The sequence below is a fragment of the Aotus nancymaae genome, unplaced genomic scaffold, assembly GCF_030222135.1.
Source record: "Aotus nancymaae isolate 86718 unplaced genomic scaffold, 86718_ANA_hifiasm-v0.15.2.pri h1tg000011l, whole genome shotgun sequence".
In the NCBI taxonomy this organism is placed as follows: Eukaryota; Metazoa; Chordata; class Mammalia; order Primates; family Aotidae; genus Aotus; species Aotus nancymaae.
The window spans coordinates 13510987-13531563 of record NW_026988422.1 but is presented as its reverse complement, the minus strand read 5'-3'; the positions used below and the strand labels follow the sequence as shown (position 1 = coordinate 13531563).

The 20577-nt window shown below is 33.6% G+C and overlaps 1 protein-coding gene across 1 annotated transcript in view; it reads left to right on the top strand.

Annotated features, from left to right (window-relative positions):
- The window catches only part of SLC9C1 (solute carrier family 9 member C1), an 89799-nt gene that overhangs the window by 46350 nt on the left and 22872 nt on the right, over positions 1-20577 (top strand). Inside the window, exons 13-16 of the mRNA XM_012463898.3 lie at positions 9829-9926; positions 13512-13631; positions 16689-16884; positions 19546-19731. Of these exons, the coding sequence (XP_012319321.2) occupies positions 9829-9926; positions 13512-13631; positions 16689-16884; positions 19546-19731 (600 nt within the window). The remainder of the gene's footprint in view (positions 1-9828; positions 9927-13511; positions 13632-16688; positions 16885-19545; positions 19732-20577) is intronic.

The window sequence follows — 20577 nt, the reverse complement described above, 5'->3', positions numbered from 1 at the left end:
ATACATGTATACATGTGTCATGATCAACTAAGGGTAATAAGCATGTCGATCACTTCAAACCTTTATTGTTTCTTTAGGTTGAAAATGTTCAAAATCTTGTTTTCTAACTATTTGAAAAAATACAATAGATTATTATTTACTATAATCACCCTACAGTGCTATAGAACACTGGAATTTATTCCTTCTATCTAACTGCAACTTTGTATCTGTTAACCAACCTATTCCTGCCAGCTTCCCTGTGCCCCTACCCTTCCCAGCCTCTTGGAACCACTCATAGAAGTATTCTACTCTCCTTCTATGAGGTTAACTTTTATAGCTTCCATATATGAGTGAGAATAAGCAGTATTTATTTTTCTGTGTTTGACTTCTTTTATTTAGCATAATGTCCTCCAGGCTAATCCATGTTGCCACAAATGAAAGCGTTTTAATTATTTTTATGGATCAATAGTATTTTGTTTTGTAAATGTATGACATTTTCTGTATACATTCATCTGTTGATGGACACTTAGGTTGATTGCATATCTTGGCTATTGTGAATTGTGCTGCAATAAACATTCCCCATATATAAACATTGTATTCTAGCCGAGGAAACTTAATATCTGATTATAGTCTTGATTTTCATTTCCCTAGTTTGACTAGGGTTGTTGAATTTTTTAAATATGCTTGTTCACCCTTTGTATGTCTTTGAGAAATGTCTATTCAGACTCTTTGCTCATTTTTAAATCATACTATTGGTGTGTTTGTTTTTTGTTTGTTTTTGTTGCTGAGTTCCTTTTCTATTTTGGAGACTAATGCCTTAGCAGATGATAAGTTTGCAAATATTTCCTTTCATTTTGCAGATTGTCTAATTATTCTATTGATTGCTTCCTTTGCTGTGAAGTAGTATTTTAGTTTGATATAATCTCACGTATCTATTTTTTCTTTTGTTTCCTGTGCTTTTGGGATTGTACCCATGAAATCTTTGCCCAGTCCAATGACCTAAAGTGTTTCTCCTGTTTTCTTTAGTGGTTTCATAATTGCGGGTCTTACATTTAAGTCTTTAATCCAGTTTGAGTTTATTTTCATATAAAAGAGAGATAGGGGTTTAGTTTCATTCTTCTGCATGTGACTATTTATCCAGACACTATTTATTGAAGAGACTGTTTTTTTCCCCAGTGTATGTTCCTTATGACATTGTCAAAAATCAGTTGGCTATAAATAGTATAAATAGGTAATATATTTCTGGGTTTTCTCTTCTGTTCTGTTGGTCTGTTGCATGTTTTTATGCAAGTACCATACTGTGTTGGTTGCTATAGCTTATTGGTTGTAGTATATTTTGAAGTCAGGTATTATGATGTCTCCAGCTTTGTTCCTTGCACTCAAAATTGCTTTGGCTACTCGAGGTGTTTTGAACTTCCATACAAATTTTAAGAATGTTTTCTCTATCATTGGTATTTTGCTAGGGATTGCATTGAATCAGTAGGATTCTTAAGCAGTATGGTCATTTTAAGATTTTTTTTCTTCCAGTCTATGAACATGGGACGTCTTTCCATTTTTTGTGTTCTCCTCAATTCCTTCATCAGTCTTTTATAGTTGTCATTGTAGAGGTCTTTCACTTTCGTGGCTAAATGTATTCCTATGTATTTTTTGGTAGTGATTGTAAATGGGATTTATGCTTTGATTTCTTTTCACATAGCTGTTAGTCTATAGAAATGCTACTAATTGTGTTTGTTTGTTAATATCATATTCTGCAACTTCACTAAATTTGTTGATTGGTTCTAGGAGTTCTGTTGTGGAGTCTTTAGCTTTCCTAAATATAAGATTACATCATCTGCAAACAGTGATAATTTGAATTCCTCTTGCCATCCAATTTGGATGCCTTTTATTCATTTCCCTTGACTAATTGCTCTTTGTAGGACTTCCAGCACTATGTTAAATAAGAGTGGTAAAGATAAACATCCTTATTTTTTCTAGTTCTTAGAGGGAAAGGTTTTAACTTATCCTCATTCAGTATGATGTTGACTGGGGAATTGTCATATATCGTCTTTATTGTATCTAAGTACATTCCTTGTATACCTACTTTGTTGAGAGTTTTTATCATGAAACAATGCTGAATTGTATCCAATGTTTTTTATGTCTATTGAGATGATCAAATGGTTTTGGTCTTCCTATTAATGTGATGTATCATGTGTGTTGATTTGTGGATGTTGAAGTCTCATTGCATTCCTGGGATAAATCCCGCTTGATCATAGTGTATAATTTTTTTGATGTGCTGTTAGATTTGGTTTGCTAGTATTTTGTTGAGAATTTTTGCATCTGTGTTCATCAGGGATGTTAGCCTGTAGTTTTCTTTTTTGTTGTTGTGTTCTTTGCTTTTGGTACTAGAGTACTGCTAGTCTCATAAAATGAGTTCTGAAGAATTCCTTCCCTTTGAAAAATATTTTTTTCTTAGGAGACTTTATATTACTGTTACTGTTCTATTCAGACTTCTACATCTTTCAGTCTCAATCTCAGTAGGTTTATGTGTCCAGGAATTTATCCATTTCCTCTAGGTTTTCCAATTTGTTGGAGTATAGTTGTCCATAATAGTCTGTAATAATCCTTTGAATTTTTGTAGTCTCAGTTGTGTTTCATTTTTCCTTGCTGATTTAATATATTTGTATCTTCTCTCCTTATTTTCTTAGTCTATATAATGGTTTGTTAGTTTTTTCTTATTTAAGAAACAATATTTTGTTTTTGTCTTTTATATTATTTTTGGTGTCAGTTTCACTTATTTTAGTTCTGATTTTTATTATTTCTTGTACTAATTTTGGGTTTGGTTTGTTCTTGCTTTTTTAGTTCCTTGAGGTGCATAATTAAGCTGCTTTTTGAACTTTTGAGATGGAGTTTCACTCTGTTGCCCAGGCTGGTTTGCAGTGGTACAATTTCAGCTCACTGCAACCTCCACCTCCTGGATTCAAGCAATTCTCCTGCCTCAGCCTCCCAAGTAGCTGTGATTACAGGCGCTTGCCACCACACCTGGCTGATTTTTGTGATTTTAGTAGAGATGGGTTTTGCCATGTTGGCCAGGCTGGTCTCAAACGCCTGACCTCAAGTGATCTGCATACCTCAGCCTGCCAAAGTGCTGGGATTACAGGCATGAGTCACCATACTCAGGCCCCTTTCTACTTTTTGATTTTTTTTTGTAAAAATTTATTACCATAAATTTCCCTCTTGGTACAACTTTTGCTGTATCACATATAGGTTTTGATATGTTGCATTTCTATTTTTGTTTCAAAATAAAGAAATACCCTTTCAGTTTTTTCCTTGATCTGTCAGTGGTTGAGGAACATTATTAATTTCCATGTTGTACAGTTTCCAGTGTTCCCTCTTGTTACCGATTTCCAGTTTTATCCCATTGTGGTCAGAAAAGATATTTTATACAATTTTAATTTAAAAAAATTTTCAGGGCTTGTTTTGTGGCCTACCATACGCTGTATCCTAGAGTATGATCTATGTGCTGATGAGAGAAATATGTATTTAGCTGCTCTTGAATGAAATGCTCCGTAAATGTCTGTACTGATTTGGTCTATAATGCAGTTTAAATCCAGTGTTTCTTTGTTCATTTTCTCTCTACATAATCTTTCTAATGCTATGAGTAGGGTTTTAAAGACCCATCTATTATTGTATTGGAATCTTTCTCTTTCTTTAGATCTAATAATTTTTGCCTTACATGTCAGAGTGCTCTGTTTTTTAGTATTTATATGTCCTTGCTGATTTGATCCCTTTATCATTATATAGTAAACTTCTTGGTCTCTCTTACAGTGTTTTACTTAAAGTCTATTTTATCAGTTGTAAGTATAGCTATATAACTACTCCTGATCATTTTGGGTTCTGTTTGCCAGAAATATCTTTTTTTTAACCTCTTCACTTTCAGTCTGTGGTTGTCTTTACAGATGAAGTGAGCTTTTTATAGGCATAGGTAGTGTGTGGTTGGGTCTTTTTTTATAAAATTTATTTTACTTTAGGTGCATACTATATCAGGCATTTCTCCCTATGTTATCCCACCCTCCCCTCCCTCCCCACCCCCCATTCTCTCTCCCCTACCACCCCCAATTGTCCCCTGTGTGTGATGCTCCTCTCCCTGAGTCCACGTGTTCTCGTTCAACACCCACCTATGAGTGAGAACATGCAGTGCTTGACTTTCTGTTCTTGGGTCAGTTTGCTGAGAATGATGGTTTCCAGATTCATCCAAGTCCCTACAAAGGACACTAACTCATCATTTTTTATGGCTGCGTAGTATCCCATGGTGTATATGTACCACATTTTCTTTGTCCAGTCTATCATTGATAGGCATTTGGGTTGGTTCCAGGTCTTTACTGTTGTACACAGGGCTGCAATGATCATACGTGTGCATGTGTCTTTATAGTAGAATGATTTATAGTTCTTTGGGTATATACCCAGTAATGGGATTGCTGGATCAAATGGAATTTCTATTTCTAGATCCTTGAGAAATCACCACACTGTCTTCCATAATGGTTGAACTAATTTACACTCCCACCAAATGTGTAAGAGTGTTCCTATTTCTCCACATCCTTTCCAGCATCTGTTGTCTCCAGATTTTTTAATGATCGCCATTCTAACTGGCGTGAGATGATATCTCAGTGTGGTTTTGATTTGCATTTCTCTAATGACCAGTGATGATGAGCATTTTTTCATATGTTTGTTGGCCTCATATATGTCCTCTTTTGAAAAGTGTCTGTTCATATCCTTCGCCCACTTGTGAATGGGGTTGTTTTTTTCTTGTAAATCTGTTTTAGTTCTTTGTAGATTCTGTATATTAGCCCTTTGTCAGATGGGTAGATTGCAAAAATTTTTTCCCATTCTGTTGGTTGCCGATTCACTCTAATGATGGTTTCTTTTGCTGTGCAGAAGCTCTGGAGTTTAATTAGCAATGGGGAAAGGACTTCATGTTTAATAAATGGTGTTGGGAAAACTGGCTAGCAATGTGCAGAAAGCAGAAACTGGACCCCTACCTGTCACCTTACACTAAAATTAACTCCAGATGGATCAAAGATTTAAACATAAAACCTAACACCATAAAAACAGTAGAATAAAACATAGGCAAAACCATCCAGGACATAGGCATAGGCAAGGACTTCATGACTAAAACACCAAAAGCAATGGCAATAAAAGCCAGGATAGACAAATGGGTCTTGTTTTTTAATCAGTTCAGCCAGTCTATATCTTTTAAATGGAAATTTAAATTAGTTTACATTCTGGGTTATTATTGAAAGGTGAAGACTTATTCTTGTCGTTTTATTAGTTGTTGTTGTTGTTTTGGTTGATGTGTATATTCTTCGTGTCTTTTTGTTTGTTTATTTTTGAAGTTTGGTGTTTTTCTGTAGTAAAAAGGTTTGATTCCTTTTTCATTAAGATTTGTGTATCTGCTCTACCAGTGGGTTTTATATGTTTTCACAATGCTAGTTATTGTCCTTTTGCTTCCAGATATTGAACTTATAAGCATTTCTTGTGAGTCGAGTCTAGTGATGGTGAATTATCTCAGGTTTCACTTGTCAGGGAAACATTTGATTTCTGAAGGATAGCTTTTCTGGATATAGTATTCTTGGTCAAAAGTTTTTTTTTTCTTTCAGCTCTTTGAATATATCAACTTATTCTCTTCTGGCCGATAAGGTTTCTGCTGAGAAATATGCGGATATTCTAATGGAGATTCCCTTATATGTGACTTGACACTTTTCTCTATTTTTAAAAATTCTCTCTTTGTCTTTGACTTTTGACAGTTTGACTATAATGTACCTCAGAGAAGAATTTCCTAGGTTGAAACTGTTTGGGGACATTTGACCAACCTGGATCTAGATGTCCACATCGCTTCAAAAACTTAGAAGTTTTCTGTTATTATTTTATTAAATACGTTTTCTGTGCCTTTTTCCATATCTTCTCCTTCTTAAATTCCCATAATTACAACATTTGTTTGTGTAATGAGCTTTCTTGGATTCTTTCGTTTCTTTTTTTCTTTTTCTTTCTCCTTATCTATGTTTCTTTCTTTATCTTTCTCTCTTTTTCCTCTCTTTTGTCTGACATGGTTATTTGAAAATACCTGGCTTCAAGTTTAGAGATTCCTTTTTTTCTCTTTGATCTAGTTTGTTATCAGTACTCTCAATTGTATTTTTTTTAATTCATTGAATTATTCAGCTTCAAGATTTCTGTTTGGTTCTTTTTCTTTATATCTATCTTTTTGTTGAATTTCTCATTCAGATAATGAGTTGCTTTTCTGATCATATTGTGTCTTGCTGAGTTTCCTTAATAACATTATTGTGAATTCCTTTTCAGGCAATTTCTACATTTCCATTTCTTTGGGACCAGTTGCTGGAGAACTGTTGTGTTCCTTTAACAGTGAGATATTTTCTTGCTTCTGTTCCTTTACAGTGAGATATTTTCTTGTTTTTTCATGTTTTTTGAAAGCTGCATTGATATATTCAGATCTCATGAAACAATTGCCTCTTCCAATTTTGTAAAGTGACTTTCACGGGGAAAGACTCACCTGCAGATATGTCCCAGGGTGTCAGTTGGGTAGGATGCAATAGCCTTGTCCTGGATAGGTACAAAGCATAGTCTCAAGAATTTCTTCAGCTACAGTCAATGTCACTGCTGCCTGAGAGTGTCTCAGTTGCTTAAGCTGCAGAAGTTTGTATGGTAGGTTTACCTATGTGGGGTCTGCTCCCTTGTGAATGAGGGAACTGGCTATGCTATTATGGGTAGGAAACCAGGATCATCTGTGATCTGGGGGAAGTGCAGGGCTGGCTGGTCAGCCAGCATCACTTCTCAGGTTCTGCCCCCTTAAGGACAGGATTCCAGCCTTGTCTTGACTCTTGGGAAGCAAGGGGCTGGTCAGCCAGTAGCTCAGCTTATATGCTGGCTGCTTCCCTTGAAATTTTGCTTTTTAGTATAGTTAATTTTCCTTGTAGGCAAATCTAGTAAACCTAGGTAATATTTTTGAGGCTAAAAGCTGTGATTTATTAATCTGTATATCTTCAGTGAATAGCACAATGTGTAGTACATAGTAGATGCTCAATTAATATTTACTCAAATTATCTGAATCACTTTGGAGTATTTGAGGTTTATTATAGGATCTAATAGCTGTTCTATTTTGGTATTTCAGTTCTTCTTTCACTTCTCTCTTGCTGTTTAATTTCCTTTTTTCTTTTTTTTAATTTTCCTTTGCCGTCCTGCTTTCTTTATTGAGATATATATCACTCTTTCTTTCTGTCTGATCAGCTAACTTTAAATGTATATCTAGGGCTGGGCATGGTGGCTCACGCCTGTAATCCAAGCACTTTGGGAGGCCAAGGTGGGTGGATCACGAGGTCAAGAGATCGAGACCATCCTGATCAACATGGTGAAACCCCGTCTCTACTAAATATACAAAAAAAATAGCTGGGTATGGTGGTGCGTGCCTGTAATCCCAGCTACTCAGGAGGCTGAGGCAGGAGAATTGCCTGAACCCAGGAGGCGGAGGTTGCAGTGAGCCGAGATCGTGCCATTGCACTCCAGCCTGGGTAATAAAAGCGAAACTCCGTCTCAAAAAAAAAAAAAGGATATCTAATTTTACCTTACAAAATGTTATAAACATCAATAATACTCTATAACTTTCTAACTAAACTGTTAACTGTAGATGTACATTTAGAGTAGACACAAGTTTTCATTTCCCTTTTCTCAATCTACCTATACATTCATTTTCTAAAAAATTGCTTACTAGACCTTGTACCCATGGCTGGAATATGAATTTAGTTCAATGTTCTGAAACCTCTTTGTGCTCCTCTTCTATTTTTTGAGACAAGGTTTCTCTGTGTCACTCAGACTGGTCTCCAATTCCTGAGCTCAAACAATCCTGCCTTAGTCTCCCAGAATAGCTGGAACTACAGGGGGACACCACCATGCCCTGTTCCCTTCTTTTAACTTTTATAATTTAAGTTTTAACAATTATGCTTATTATTCTTATAAACAAGCCTTTTATAGATGTTTTCTTACATATTTTATTTTTTAATATATTGATATTATGTTATAATTTTCACTAATTATTTCCAATAATATTCCCAGTTGAGAATGTCTTTGAAATGTATCTTTCAATGGTTTGGCTAGTGTATCTAGTATAATTTTGTAGAAAAAAAAAATAATTGATTAGTAAATGTTTAAAGATGTTTCAGACCTGAAAATAGAAGTTTTATCCAAGTAATGATATATGAATGCAAAGGAATGATTTTTATGCAATTAATAAATTAATATTTATGAAGCTACAGCTTTCTTTCTTGTTTGGATATCTCTAGAATTATTCGTTTCCTTGTAATTTAAAAACGTTATGAGGTCATGTCTTTCAGTCACTTCCCAATATTAATTTATTTCAGGAAAACATGGTGTTCAAGAACCCACAAAATAAATGAAGGAGACTTAATTTTGAGTCTTGTTTTCATTATTGGTATGTGACTAAGGACTTAATCGATTTAATTTTTATTCTCCCTATCTATAAAAGAGGACACTTATGGTGACTGACCTCTTCTTTTTCACTTGTGATATTCTATGTTTTCTGCAATGTACACCCCATGTATCTTTTTTATTTATTGCCTCAAATGTTTGGGTTCTACTATTATATTTTGATAACTGATTTTGTGCTTTTGTGCTATTGTTGTGTCTTAATCAAAAAATTCCCCTTTTCAAAGTAGACTGGATTTCTCTGCTCTGTTCTCTAGATCCTCATTTCACTTAATACCTTCTTAGTTCTTCATAATTTTAGATATATTTTCATGTTTATCTTGAGTTGTTGTTTTGGTTTCTGCATTCCCATTGGGAAAGATAATTTAACAATTAACATTTTTAGTATCTCATTGCTTTGGTATTTGTGTTGCTAAGTTTTCATGAGACTCATATAATCTTCAGCTTCCTCATTTTTCCACAAACTACAATTTTTATCTTGATACTAAAAAATCTTAATGATATTTAAGAAGAAGAGTGCTACTCTGTTGAATTCCTGTAATCATGGGAAAATTTTTTCCTCTCACATTCTTAAATGTGGTTGCTATCCCTTTCTAGTATACCCCCAAAACAAAACAGTGTTTAATATTCAAAACTGATCATGCAGAGAGAACGCCTGCTACAGAACCTAGAAATCTTTGATCATATATTTCAGTTAAGGAAGTTAGTGATTCTCATTAGTGTTCAGTATATGGATGCCAGGAACAGTGTCAGATACTGGTTTGCACATCATCAGATATAGTCCCTGAAGCTCAGTAGACTCTCTATATATGTATCGAATGAAGAAGTGACTGCATTCTGCCAAATATTAGCAATCTTTTATTATAATATTCCTTATAAATTATAAAATTCCCTATAAATAATTATATGTTACAAAGATATAATAATCATTTTAATCCTTATAACAGATGAGGCAGCAGGGTCCTGTTGTGGAAATATTTTAGAAAATTAATTTGTGTGGTAGGATTTTATTTTTACTGTAGCATTTCTCAGAGCCTTTAATATTCATTATTAACTTTTGAGATGTGGATATCGCTTGCAGCCATCCCAAACTTATTTGCCAATGAGTTCCATTTATTTTTTGAAAACCTAATTCCACGTCTAGAAGAACTCTAGTTTCCTTCAGAACCAGTGTGGTTCCACTCAAACCCAAGACCTACCTTATCCAGTAATCTTTTAATCTGAACTCCATAGAAAGATTCTTTTTACAAACATACTAGTGATTATTTTGACTTCTTTCTCACAATTTTTTCCCATCAAGATGGTAATAAGTTGTCATTGTTATTCATGCTGTATGATGATTTGGATTAATATTTCTTTTAGGCAAGCTACCAGAGACAATACAGGGATGAGACTCTATCCCAGAGTGCTGTCCAGGTGTTGGTAGGTGCAGCAGGAAGTTTTGATGAGAAGAAGGGAGAGTAAGTATATTGTCAAGAGATGGCTTCTATTCTAAGCCACTGCATTTAGGAAATTACCCAAGTGAGTTTTCTTGTTTTTGTCTGGCAACTTGGCTTCCTCTAGTATTACATGGGCAAGTTGCTGCCTTCCCTGCACCCCACCTTCAAGGCAAACCACCAATTTTCAGTATCCCAAACTTGCTGCATTCATTCATTCCTCTGTGATTTTGAACACGCTGTTTCTTCTGACTGACACTTTCTTTTGTTCTTATCCTCCCCCGCCAAAAGTTAAGCTGTGGTAAACAACTCTTCCTTTTAGACAATTTGAATGCCAGACTAAGTAAGGGTGAAGCCTTCCTTAATCCCTCCAGGCACATCTTCCCCAATGCACAGGTAGCGCTTCATCATTCTCTCTTAATATTCAGCATACGTTTGTAATCTTGTAGTGATTTCTTTAGATAAAGGGCTCCAAAATAAGCAGTGAGTTCCTCAGAGTTGGTGTTCTGTGGAATACCCTCAAATCATTCCCTGTGGAGGAATGCCAAATCTATGATTGAGCAAAGAGAGGGGTTAAATTGCGATGCAATTGCAACAATGTCCACCCAAAACCCAGACATACCTTCTAGTTCTAGACGACAGTCCTGAGGACACCAAAATTCCCTGTTTAAATTGTCCTTAGCTTATTTCCAGAGTCTACTTGGCCCTCTACTCCTGGTCCATCATCCCGTGAGCAAACTGGGCCTTTGGTGTGCATACCCCTAAACCTAAAGGATATGCCAGCCTTGTGTTAAGTCACACATACAACCTTGTGGTATACTGAAGGATAAAGTTAGACATTAGAAAAGAAGTAGCCAGAAAGTAGGGCATATTTGCATTTCAAGTACAGACTTTCAAAGTAAATAAGAGTTTCATTTTAAGCCTAGTTGTACAAATCATTATGACATTACGTGTGTCATGATAGGAAGATGAAATATATCTTATTTAAAATTTTGTTTCCTTGATTTATAATGCTTGAATATTTTCCTCTATGGTACCAGGGTCTCTGTCCTTTTGATCCAGGCCTTCCAATGCTTTAGGTGACCTAGTAAAGTCAAGGGAGTTGAAAGAGAGGGCTGGGAAAATGTGATCAATTCAAAACAATACTATGCATATTTTAAAGAAGAAAGGTGCACATTGTACAGTGGAAGTTTTTAATAAATGACACAATAAAAAGCAACATTACTATATTGTCCAGGAGATGTTAATATAAAAATCAAACAATAGGCGAAGAGTGGTGGCTCACGCCTGTAATCTCATCACTTTGGGAGGCTGAGGCATGTGGATCACCTGAAGTCAGGAGTTTGAGACCAGCCTGACCAATATGGTGAAATCCTGTCTCTACTAAAAATACAAAAAAATTAGGCGTGGTGCATGAGCCTGTGGTTCCAGCTACTCAGGAGGCTGAGACAGGAGAATTGCTTGAACCCCGTAGGTGGAGGTTGCAGTGAGCTGAGATCACGCCACTGCATTCCAGCCTGGGTGACAGGGCAAGACTTTGTCTCAAAAAATAAAAATAAAAATAAAACGACATAGAGCAGTTCAGCCCACTGCCTTAATTTTTTTCTCTTTAAATGTTTCACAAACGCTGAAGCAACATATTGCCTGTGAAGACCTAGAGCAAATGGACACGAGGAGAAGGCTAACAGTGGGCAGAGGGGCAAAGGGTTGAAAGGACTCTTAGTGGACAATGCAGGCAAACTCTGGAAAATATTACATTTTTATTCATACATGTAAGAGATATAGATTAAATACCAATATGTGCAATGCTATATATTACCAATATATGCCAAGCACTGTGGGAAATATTAATATTAGCAAAATGGTATTCCAGCTCCTAGAGAACTTTCTATCGATTATACTTACATTCAGTTCTTGCTTCTTTGCTGAGCTGCCTTGGAGTTGATTTTGCCATTTGCTAATTATTCTTATCAATGCCTCATGTGTCGGGGTGACCCATGGCAAGAAAAATAAGTCAAGAAAAGCACCAGGACCTATGCTAAGTGCTTATATAATTGCCTAAAAATAATACTTTGAGCACATAGTTTATTTGTATTGAGTGTTATATAGCAGGTACAGTTTGAAATACCTTACATGTATTAACCTATTTTACCTCAGAAAAACTCTATGAGATAGATGCTGTTATTATCTTCACAATGCAGGTTAGGAAAGTAAGGCAAAGAGAAATTAAATAATTTACACAAGGTCATTTGACTAATAAATTACAAGTTGGGATTCAAAGCCAACTGCCTCATTATCCAGTTAAATAGATCATACTGTTTTCCGAAATCAGGTCTAAACAGTGAACATGTTGATGTGAAATAGGAATTCAAGAGCCTGAATTACTTATAGTTTGTGCTGTAAAATGTCACACATTATAGATATCACAATAAAACTATATTAAATGCCCATTTCTGTGGGTCCAGGTGGCCTCTTATTTATTATCTCTGTGGCAACACCTACCACATTTTACTGCACTTGGTATTTACATGTTTTATCCCACTAGTCTGCTGGAGCCTTGAGGGCAAACCAGCATTTCTTTATGGTTTATCTGCAGCATTTTATAGCCATAGATGTTCAATAAATATTTTTTCAATTATGAATGAATCAAGTCATATAAACATTCAACAATTTCCATTTATTTACCATGTATTATATTGAATTAAAGATAATTGAATGACTGTTTTCAATTACACTGGTATCCCTGTAGTAAAAAAAAAAAAAAAAAAAAAAGTACAAGTTTTAAATTAAGAACATTATAATTCATAGAAAGGGCAAGGTTTACCTTTGGACTTAGATATCCAATGCCCTTCCATTAAGCCACATTATAAGGTAGGGACTCAGACCCAAGGGCAGGGCCTTATTCTCTTTCCGATCATGACGATGAAACTATCTGGTCAGCAGCAGGTAAATTCCTTGAAAATCCAAGGAGATTGGCTAAACAAGACACAATCATATACACAGATATAAGCTGTATCAATAAAAAAAGCCAGCAGAAAGCTACAGAAAAATTGGGACAGGTGCTACCAAAATGACATTGAGCTTTTGTGACCAGTGATTTCTCTAAGTTACCATTTTAACTTATTTTTAGTTATTCTAAACCTTACTATCTGCTTTGAAAGTCAAGACAAAGAGAGAGGAAGACATGTGGTAGGAATTGGATGCTTAATCTTGCTTTCTCATTTAATTGTCTCAGCCTACCATTGGTATTTTATCCTTATTTTGTAGACAAGCAAGCAAGTTAATTAGGTAATTTGTTCATTGCCACACCAGACAATGGGAAATCTAACATGAAAACCCAGATGTCTGAATTCCAAATACTTGAAACATAGTATGTTTTCTCTCCCTGGACCTTGAAATCTCTATTATTTTCAACCATTTATCTCCAATTTTTAATACTCTCTGTTCAGAAAGTGAGCCCTACAATCTAACTTCATGAACTATACCTGTGAAAATGTCTTAATCCAGTCATTACGGCACAAAATAGTCTTTCTGCTTTCTGATAATACTATATTAAACTTATCTCAAAATGTTTAAAGCATGTATAAAGATTTCTCTCTTTTTTTTTAGATATATGAGTCTTGAGACAATAAGGAATTATTCTGAAAGCAAAAAAACACTTACCTTTACTAGAAAACTGCTGCTCAATTGGGTGTATAATACTAGAAAGGAAAAAGGGATCCCATCAAGGTAAGTGCTTTGAACTGTGGAAGAAATGCTATTATATTCACTTGAAATTCCCTGTTTATTTCTGTTAAAATTGTATCCTGAATATTTAGCAAAATATTTCGAGGAATTTTACAGCTCAATTTTTAAAAATTTTGTGTATTTTATTATTTGAGAAATGGCATTAGAAAATTCTCATAAACATACTTAAAGTAAGAAAACAAACATTCTGTGTTAACAAATGCTATTATATTCACTTGAAATTCCCTATTTCTGTTGAAATGGTATCCTGAATATTTTGCAAAATATTTTGAGAAATTTTACAACTCAATTGTTTAAAAAAAAATTTGCATATTTTATTATTTGAGAAATGGCCTTAGAAAATGCTCATAAACATACTTAAAGTAAGAAAACAAACATAATCTGTGTGAACAAATTGACTTTTTATATGTGTTACTAAATCAGCCATCACACTCACCACAAGTTTTGGAATCACCATATATTGTTAGAGTTTTCATAAAAATCAAAGGAGATTATGGCATAATCTAAGGAGAAAATGATCTGGCCAATATCCACTGTAAACCTTAGCTACATCCTTTCAATTTTTTATTGTTTAAAAAAAAGGTTTTTTCCTATCATTACAGTTGAAGTGGGTGGTACCCACCTCAGAGCAGACTGATGAGTGTAATAGGGTATAAATGGCTGCAGAATATTTATTAGAAATGTGAGGGTCAGCCACCACCCTAAGTTTCTTATGTACATGCATGAAGTTATTTAAAGAATAAAAAAGATAGGAATAATATCCTCTTTTTGAGGTAAATTTCGCATACATAAATTAACCATTAACCGTTTTAAATTATATAATTCAGTGTTATTTACTAGTCCAAAAGTAAACTGGGTATTCATTAAGCAGTCATTCCCCATTTTCCCTTTCTGCCCTTTCCTGGAAAGCACCAGTCTGTCCCTGTGAATTTACTTAATTCAAATGTTTCACATAAATACAAACATCACCATGTAGCCTTATGTTTCTGGCTTCTTTCACTTAGCATAATGTTTTCATCCACATAGTAGAATGTATTAGAAGCATAAGGGTCATCCTCTTTGTAGCATGTATCAGTATGTCATTCCTATTTAAGGTTGAATAATATTCCATGGTAAATATACCACATTTTATTTACCCATTCAGATGATGGGCATTTGAGTTGTTTCCACCTTTTGACTATTATATATAGTGCTGCCGTGAACATTCATGTGCAAGTTTTTATTTGAATACCTGCTTTCTATTCTTTTAGGCATATCCCAGGGGTAAAATTACAGGACTGTGTGGTAATTCTATATTTAGTTTCTTGAGTAACCACCAAAGTGTTTTTCACAGCTTGTATATAATTTTCATACCAGGAAGTATAAGTCTTTCAACTTTTTCAAGATTGTTGTAACTAGTTCCGGTCCCTTAAAATTCCATCATCTAAATTTTAGATTATCTTTTCTCTGTCTGCAAAATAAAAAGAACATTGAGATTTTTATAGGATTGAATTTAATCTGTAGATTTCTTTGGGTAGCATTGTCATATTATCAATATTAAGCCTTCCAAACCATGAACATGGAATGTCTTCCTATTTATTTGAACTTTTAACTTATTTTGACAATGTTTTGTTTTCAGCATGTAAGTTTTAGGTTAACATTAATCTTAAATATTTTGTCCTTTTTGGTGCTATTTTAAATAGAATTATTTTCATAATTTCATTTTCAGATCATTCCTTTCTAGTATATAGAAATACAACTGATTTTTATATATCAATCTCTTTTCCTGAAAATTTGCTATTTTGTTCATTAGCTCTAGTTGATTTTTGCAGATTCTCTAGGATTTTCTGTATATAGAATCATGCCATCCACAAATAGAGATCATTTTACTTCTTCCTTTTCAATTTGATTTTCTTTTTTTTCTTAGATTCAAGAGAAAGGAATATAGCTAGTGACAAAATGAATGCGATCAGTGACTGCAAATTTAACCATAAACTTAAGCCAAGTTAACCTCCAGTGCCATGCTGTGCCAAACATGGTTTTGCTGCTGGAAAAGAAGGGCAGAAGGGTTACCACAAAGTTAACAAAGCTTACACACCCTGCAGCTCCCATCAAAGGGGAACTGCCAGAGGCCTTGGAGGGCCCTGGCAATGTGAGCACAGATTATATATTACTGCATTCATAATTTCATCATCTTTTTTTCTAATGGGACCCAAAATTGTTAAAGCTTCTGGGCTATGGCATAGATCTACCTTTGAGAATGAGAAAATGATCTGCTACTTACCCAGTCTTCAATCAGCAATTAATCAATCATTGTAATTTGAATTTTAACAAAAATAGTGTATCATTATACTACTTGAATAATTAAAAATAGAATCAAAATATTAAAAGCAAATTCTCTTATCTATATTTCTACTCTCCATCATACTGAGTTTGGAAGCTATTTTTCAAAGCATATACATTAATTTAAATTTTGTAATAAAATTTGGATCCATACATTCCACTATCATGCATCCTAGTCTTTGATCCCAGTTTTATACCTTGACAAGAGATGAATCTCATGATACATTGTTAAAAGGGAAAAAAGCAGGTTACATAAAAATGTGTGTCATATAATTTCTTTTATATTTAAGGATAATCATTTCATAAACATAAGAAGTTGGAATAATATTCAAATTGATAGTAGTATTCATCTCTGAAAATTGGAATTATCAAAAGGTGGAAAGGATTCTCTTTATTTTAAAAAATATATTTCCAGTTTGAATTTTCCTTCTATTATACCAAAAGTATTTCTATTCAAAGTAAAAAGAAAAAGTGAATGAGATTTAAGGAAGGAAAGAAAAAAAAAGGAGAAACTAGACTCAAGACAGAGGAGGATCAGTGGAGGAAATTCAAAGAACAGTATCTGAAGCACGATGCCAGAATGTGTTAGCTAGTGGTGGCTGCTTTCAGAATTAAGGAGGGCTCTGCAGCTGTTGATAACTAAAACAGAAATAAGTATATATGAAAATCATTTAATGTAAACCTTTTATCAGATAAAATTGTCTTTTTGTTTTACAGATACTTCTTTTTTCGTATATGCCATAAAATAGTATTTACTGAGGAATTTGAGTATGTTGGATACCTTGTGGTACTAATGAATATATTTCCTATTGTAATCTCTTGGATATCCTGGTTAAATGAGATCTACAGCACAGAAATAAAACTCAGCAACTACTCTTTTCTTACATATTATATTCTAGAGGCATTACTTAAGGTAATCTAAAATTTATGTGTGTATGAAAGTGTTATATGTCTGACAGGATTTGCAAGCCTTGTATTTCAACACTAGCAACAGTTTTCTGAAAGAGTGTATGAATTTCTTCCTCACTTCTCCAAACTTTAATTTTTGAAAGTAATTTTTAGGGCAACTCAACAGATAATATGCATACTCAAAGCACTGATTTGTGTTTCCACAAATAAATTTTAAAATTGTGTTTGTCAAAGGGACACGAAGTGAGTTTAAAATGTATTGGCAATGTTCTTAGTCTTAGCAAGGTGGTAAGTACTTGAATGTTCATTTTATCATTTTTATACTAGATATTTTTATATCTAGCATAATAGAGGAATACACAGAGTACAATGGGGACAGAAGGAGTTTCTTATGCAGAATAGTAGGGTCAGAAAAGGAAGGTTTTCAAGGGAAAGAGATCCTTGAGCTGAATTTTGAATAATGTCTAGGAGCCAAAAAAGAGAATGAGTTCATAGCATAATAAACAACAGGAGGAAGGGAAAAGGTAGAAGCAACACCATGACACATGTAAGGAACACCACTCCCAGTGACTGAAGCTCAGGAATGGGTTGGTCAGAGTGGAGATTGGTGAGATGGTAAATATGTTTTCAGAATATGGAAAATGAGGGAGGAGACAAAGATGTGAATTAAATAATAAAGGGCAGGCCATGCTGTCTCATCGACTTTCCTGACATCAATTGTTATTCATAGTCTAATGACTCCCAAATTCATATCCATAGCTCAAATTTTATCCAGAGCCTTAGATCACATAGGCAGCTGCTGACTGGATCCCTCTGACAAAATACTCTGCAAACATCCCAAGCAGCATATTGAAAGGAAATGTGTCTTTTGTAATCCTACTCTCCCTTCAGAATTTCACTGGAAACCCAATTTCCCAAGATGAAATCTACAGTCATCTTTGAAACCTCCTACTCTCTTAGCTATAATAGGTTTCAAGAAACCATTTTTGAAATATACAGAAGGACTGACCATATGAACTATCACAAAATATTAGGTATTTTGAATATTTTTCCCTTGGAATAGATGCTTCACTATTTTAGCCATTGCATTTCAAATTAGTATGATCATTTATTCATATAATATATATTTTAACATGTGTAAATTCAAGTAATTATTTTAACAAGAAAGATGTTATGACATTAAACACTATAGACGTCACAATTCTGGAAAATTTAGAAATTATTTGTTCCAGTATTATAAATTTAGCACATCAGTTAATTGTTAGATAGTAGTTAAGTGAGATAAAATATGTGGGTACAAATACTGGATCTAAAATATTCACATATATTTCACTTTAATAAAATGAACTCCTTCCATATTTGTATTCTACTAGAAATGTCATATTTAACTAGAAACCTGCCTCAACTGTCTTCAGTTGGCATTCAGCTAGCCCTGAACAGAATTGCCAGAAAACCTTTTTCAATTGTTAATTCAAGGCAATGAAATCTGTTTCCAGAATTCAGACTAAGTTATGGTATTAATGCCTTCAAATTAAAGTAGTGAACATAAGGAAGGGGAAGGAACTATGTATTCTACCTGGTTTTATGCCTAGCAGTAGGAGAATTGTAAGTGCCTCAATTTTATTATTTTCTTTTGAGTTGCTTCTAAAAAGTCACCCTTTTTAGGGATTCTAAAAGAATGTTGTCTGAATCAACAAATATTCTAGTTGTCCTTACTGGATCTCTAGATAAGTGAGGGAGAAAATAGGGGGAATAAGTAATATACCTTTTATTAAAAATGGCAAAAGCAATTTCTCAGCTGGCAACTATCTGATTTAAAAGACTGTCAAATTAGTGGACCTGTTTAGAATCATCCTAATAAGCTATTCTACCTCTAATGTAGGAATATATGATTATGAAATAAAACATACATAGAGAACTTCTGATATGAATTTATTTCAATGTTTATGTGTTGATAAAGCCTTATGTTAGCTCTGCAAATGTATTCACTTAGATAAAGAAAAGGGTTGGTGCAATTGCCAAGGTAATTCTGACAAAAAATATTTACTTCTACTTAGATTTTCCAAAAAAATTTTTTCTTATAAATATAAGAAAAAATAACTTATTCTGCGTTATCCCAGAATGAAATTATACAAGTGAATTTAGTGAAGAAAGTATAATCTTTAATAAATATTTAAATCTTGAACTACTTTAATAAAAACTTTGCCTAAATGTGTCACAACAAACAAACTAATTTTGTCTTGATTACTCAGAATCATCATTTTGGATATAAATTATAAAATACTAAAAAATGGAATACAACCTTCAGGATTTTTATGGCATTTAAGGCTATTTGTTTTAAATTAAAAGACCCTGCCATACTATATTTTTGTTTGAATTTGCCTTTCTATTGTTGCTACTTTTTACTGGTGTCATTATGTAAATCTGTTTCTTTTCATCTATACCTGTGCTTTAAACCCAATCCTAAATTAATAGTCCTGGGAATATTCCTTTACTACAGGATAAATCCGATGGACTTGTTTGTTTGATTTTGGTTTCCTGAGGATATTTCATACATGTGGAGTAGATAAGAGAAAAACCTAACATGATGTTTAAGTTATTGTGGAAAATGGTGTAGTAAAAGCAGAAACAAACATGATAATGTAATTTCCTTTTAAATCAACAGATAGCAGCAATGAGGAAGGATTTTTTTTCACATGCCTGGAACCTATTTGAGTCAGCAATTACATTAATTGGCATCTTAAATATAATACTTGATGAAATAGACACCACTAAGTATACTTCTGATGTGACTCGAGCAGTGGTCTTTATGAAAGTTGTTGTATTTTTTCGTATACTACGCATTTTCAAGGTAAAGAACAAGTCAGTCGTGCAATTTCCAATTCCTACTGCTTGTTTCATAAAACATAGACTAAAATCAGTTTACTAGTTTTATGGCTGCCATTTTCTGTTGGGCTAGTGTTTATATTTTAAATTTTAGCTCCCTTTGACAAATTTAGTTTTATAACATTTTATATTATAAACATCCAAATTATATTAGGAATTTGTTTAGCCTATGAAAGTATAGGAATACTTATCACAACTTTTCCTTTAAATAGAAAAGGAAATTCTATGTTAATGTAAGTATAAGTATACTTAATTACATAATTCTATATTAAGTATAAGTTAACCTCCATGAGAAATTCTATATTAATGTAAGTATAAGTTATACTTAATTACATAATTCTATATTAATGTAAGTATAACTTAACCTCCAAGTAATGTTTATGTTTATAGATATTTGGGGAATAAAAGATGGAAGTTAATAAAACAACCATGCAAACTATAGGGACAAAGAAAATAGCCTACATTTATACAAATCAAGGAAAAATACAATTAGTATTATGGAAATATCATTTCAAAAATAACCTTTGATTGTCTAATAACATGTTTTTATAATAAATATTATGGGTGATTTTTTTCAATGACATGAAACTCACTCCATCACAAACCAGTATATATATGAATGCAGATACACTCTCTCTTTCCTTTTTCTCTATTCATACACAAACAAGATATATACATATGTAAGCACTGTGAGAGATATAGTTAAATAAAACATAGTTCATATGAGATAAAACTCATAGAATATTTACATTCAGATCTTTCTTACACATGTAAGGAATAATTTAAAATATTTTTGCTACTGAGAGGTGTA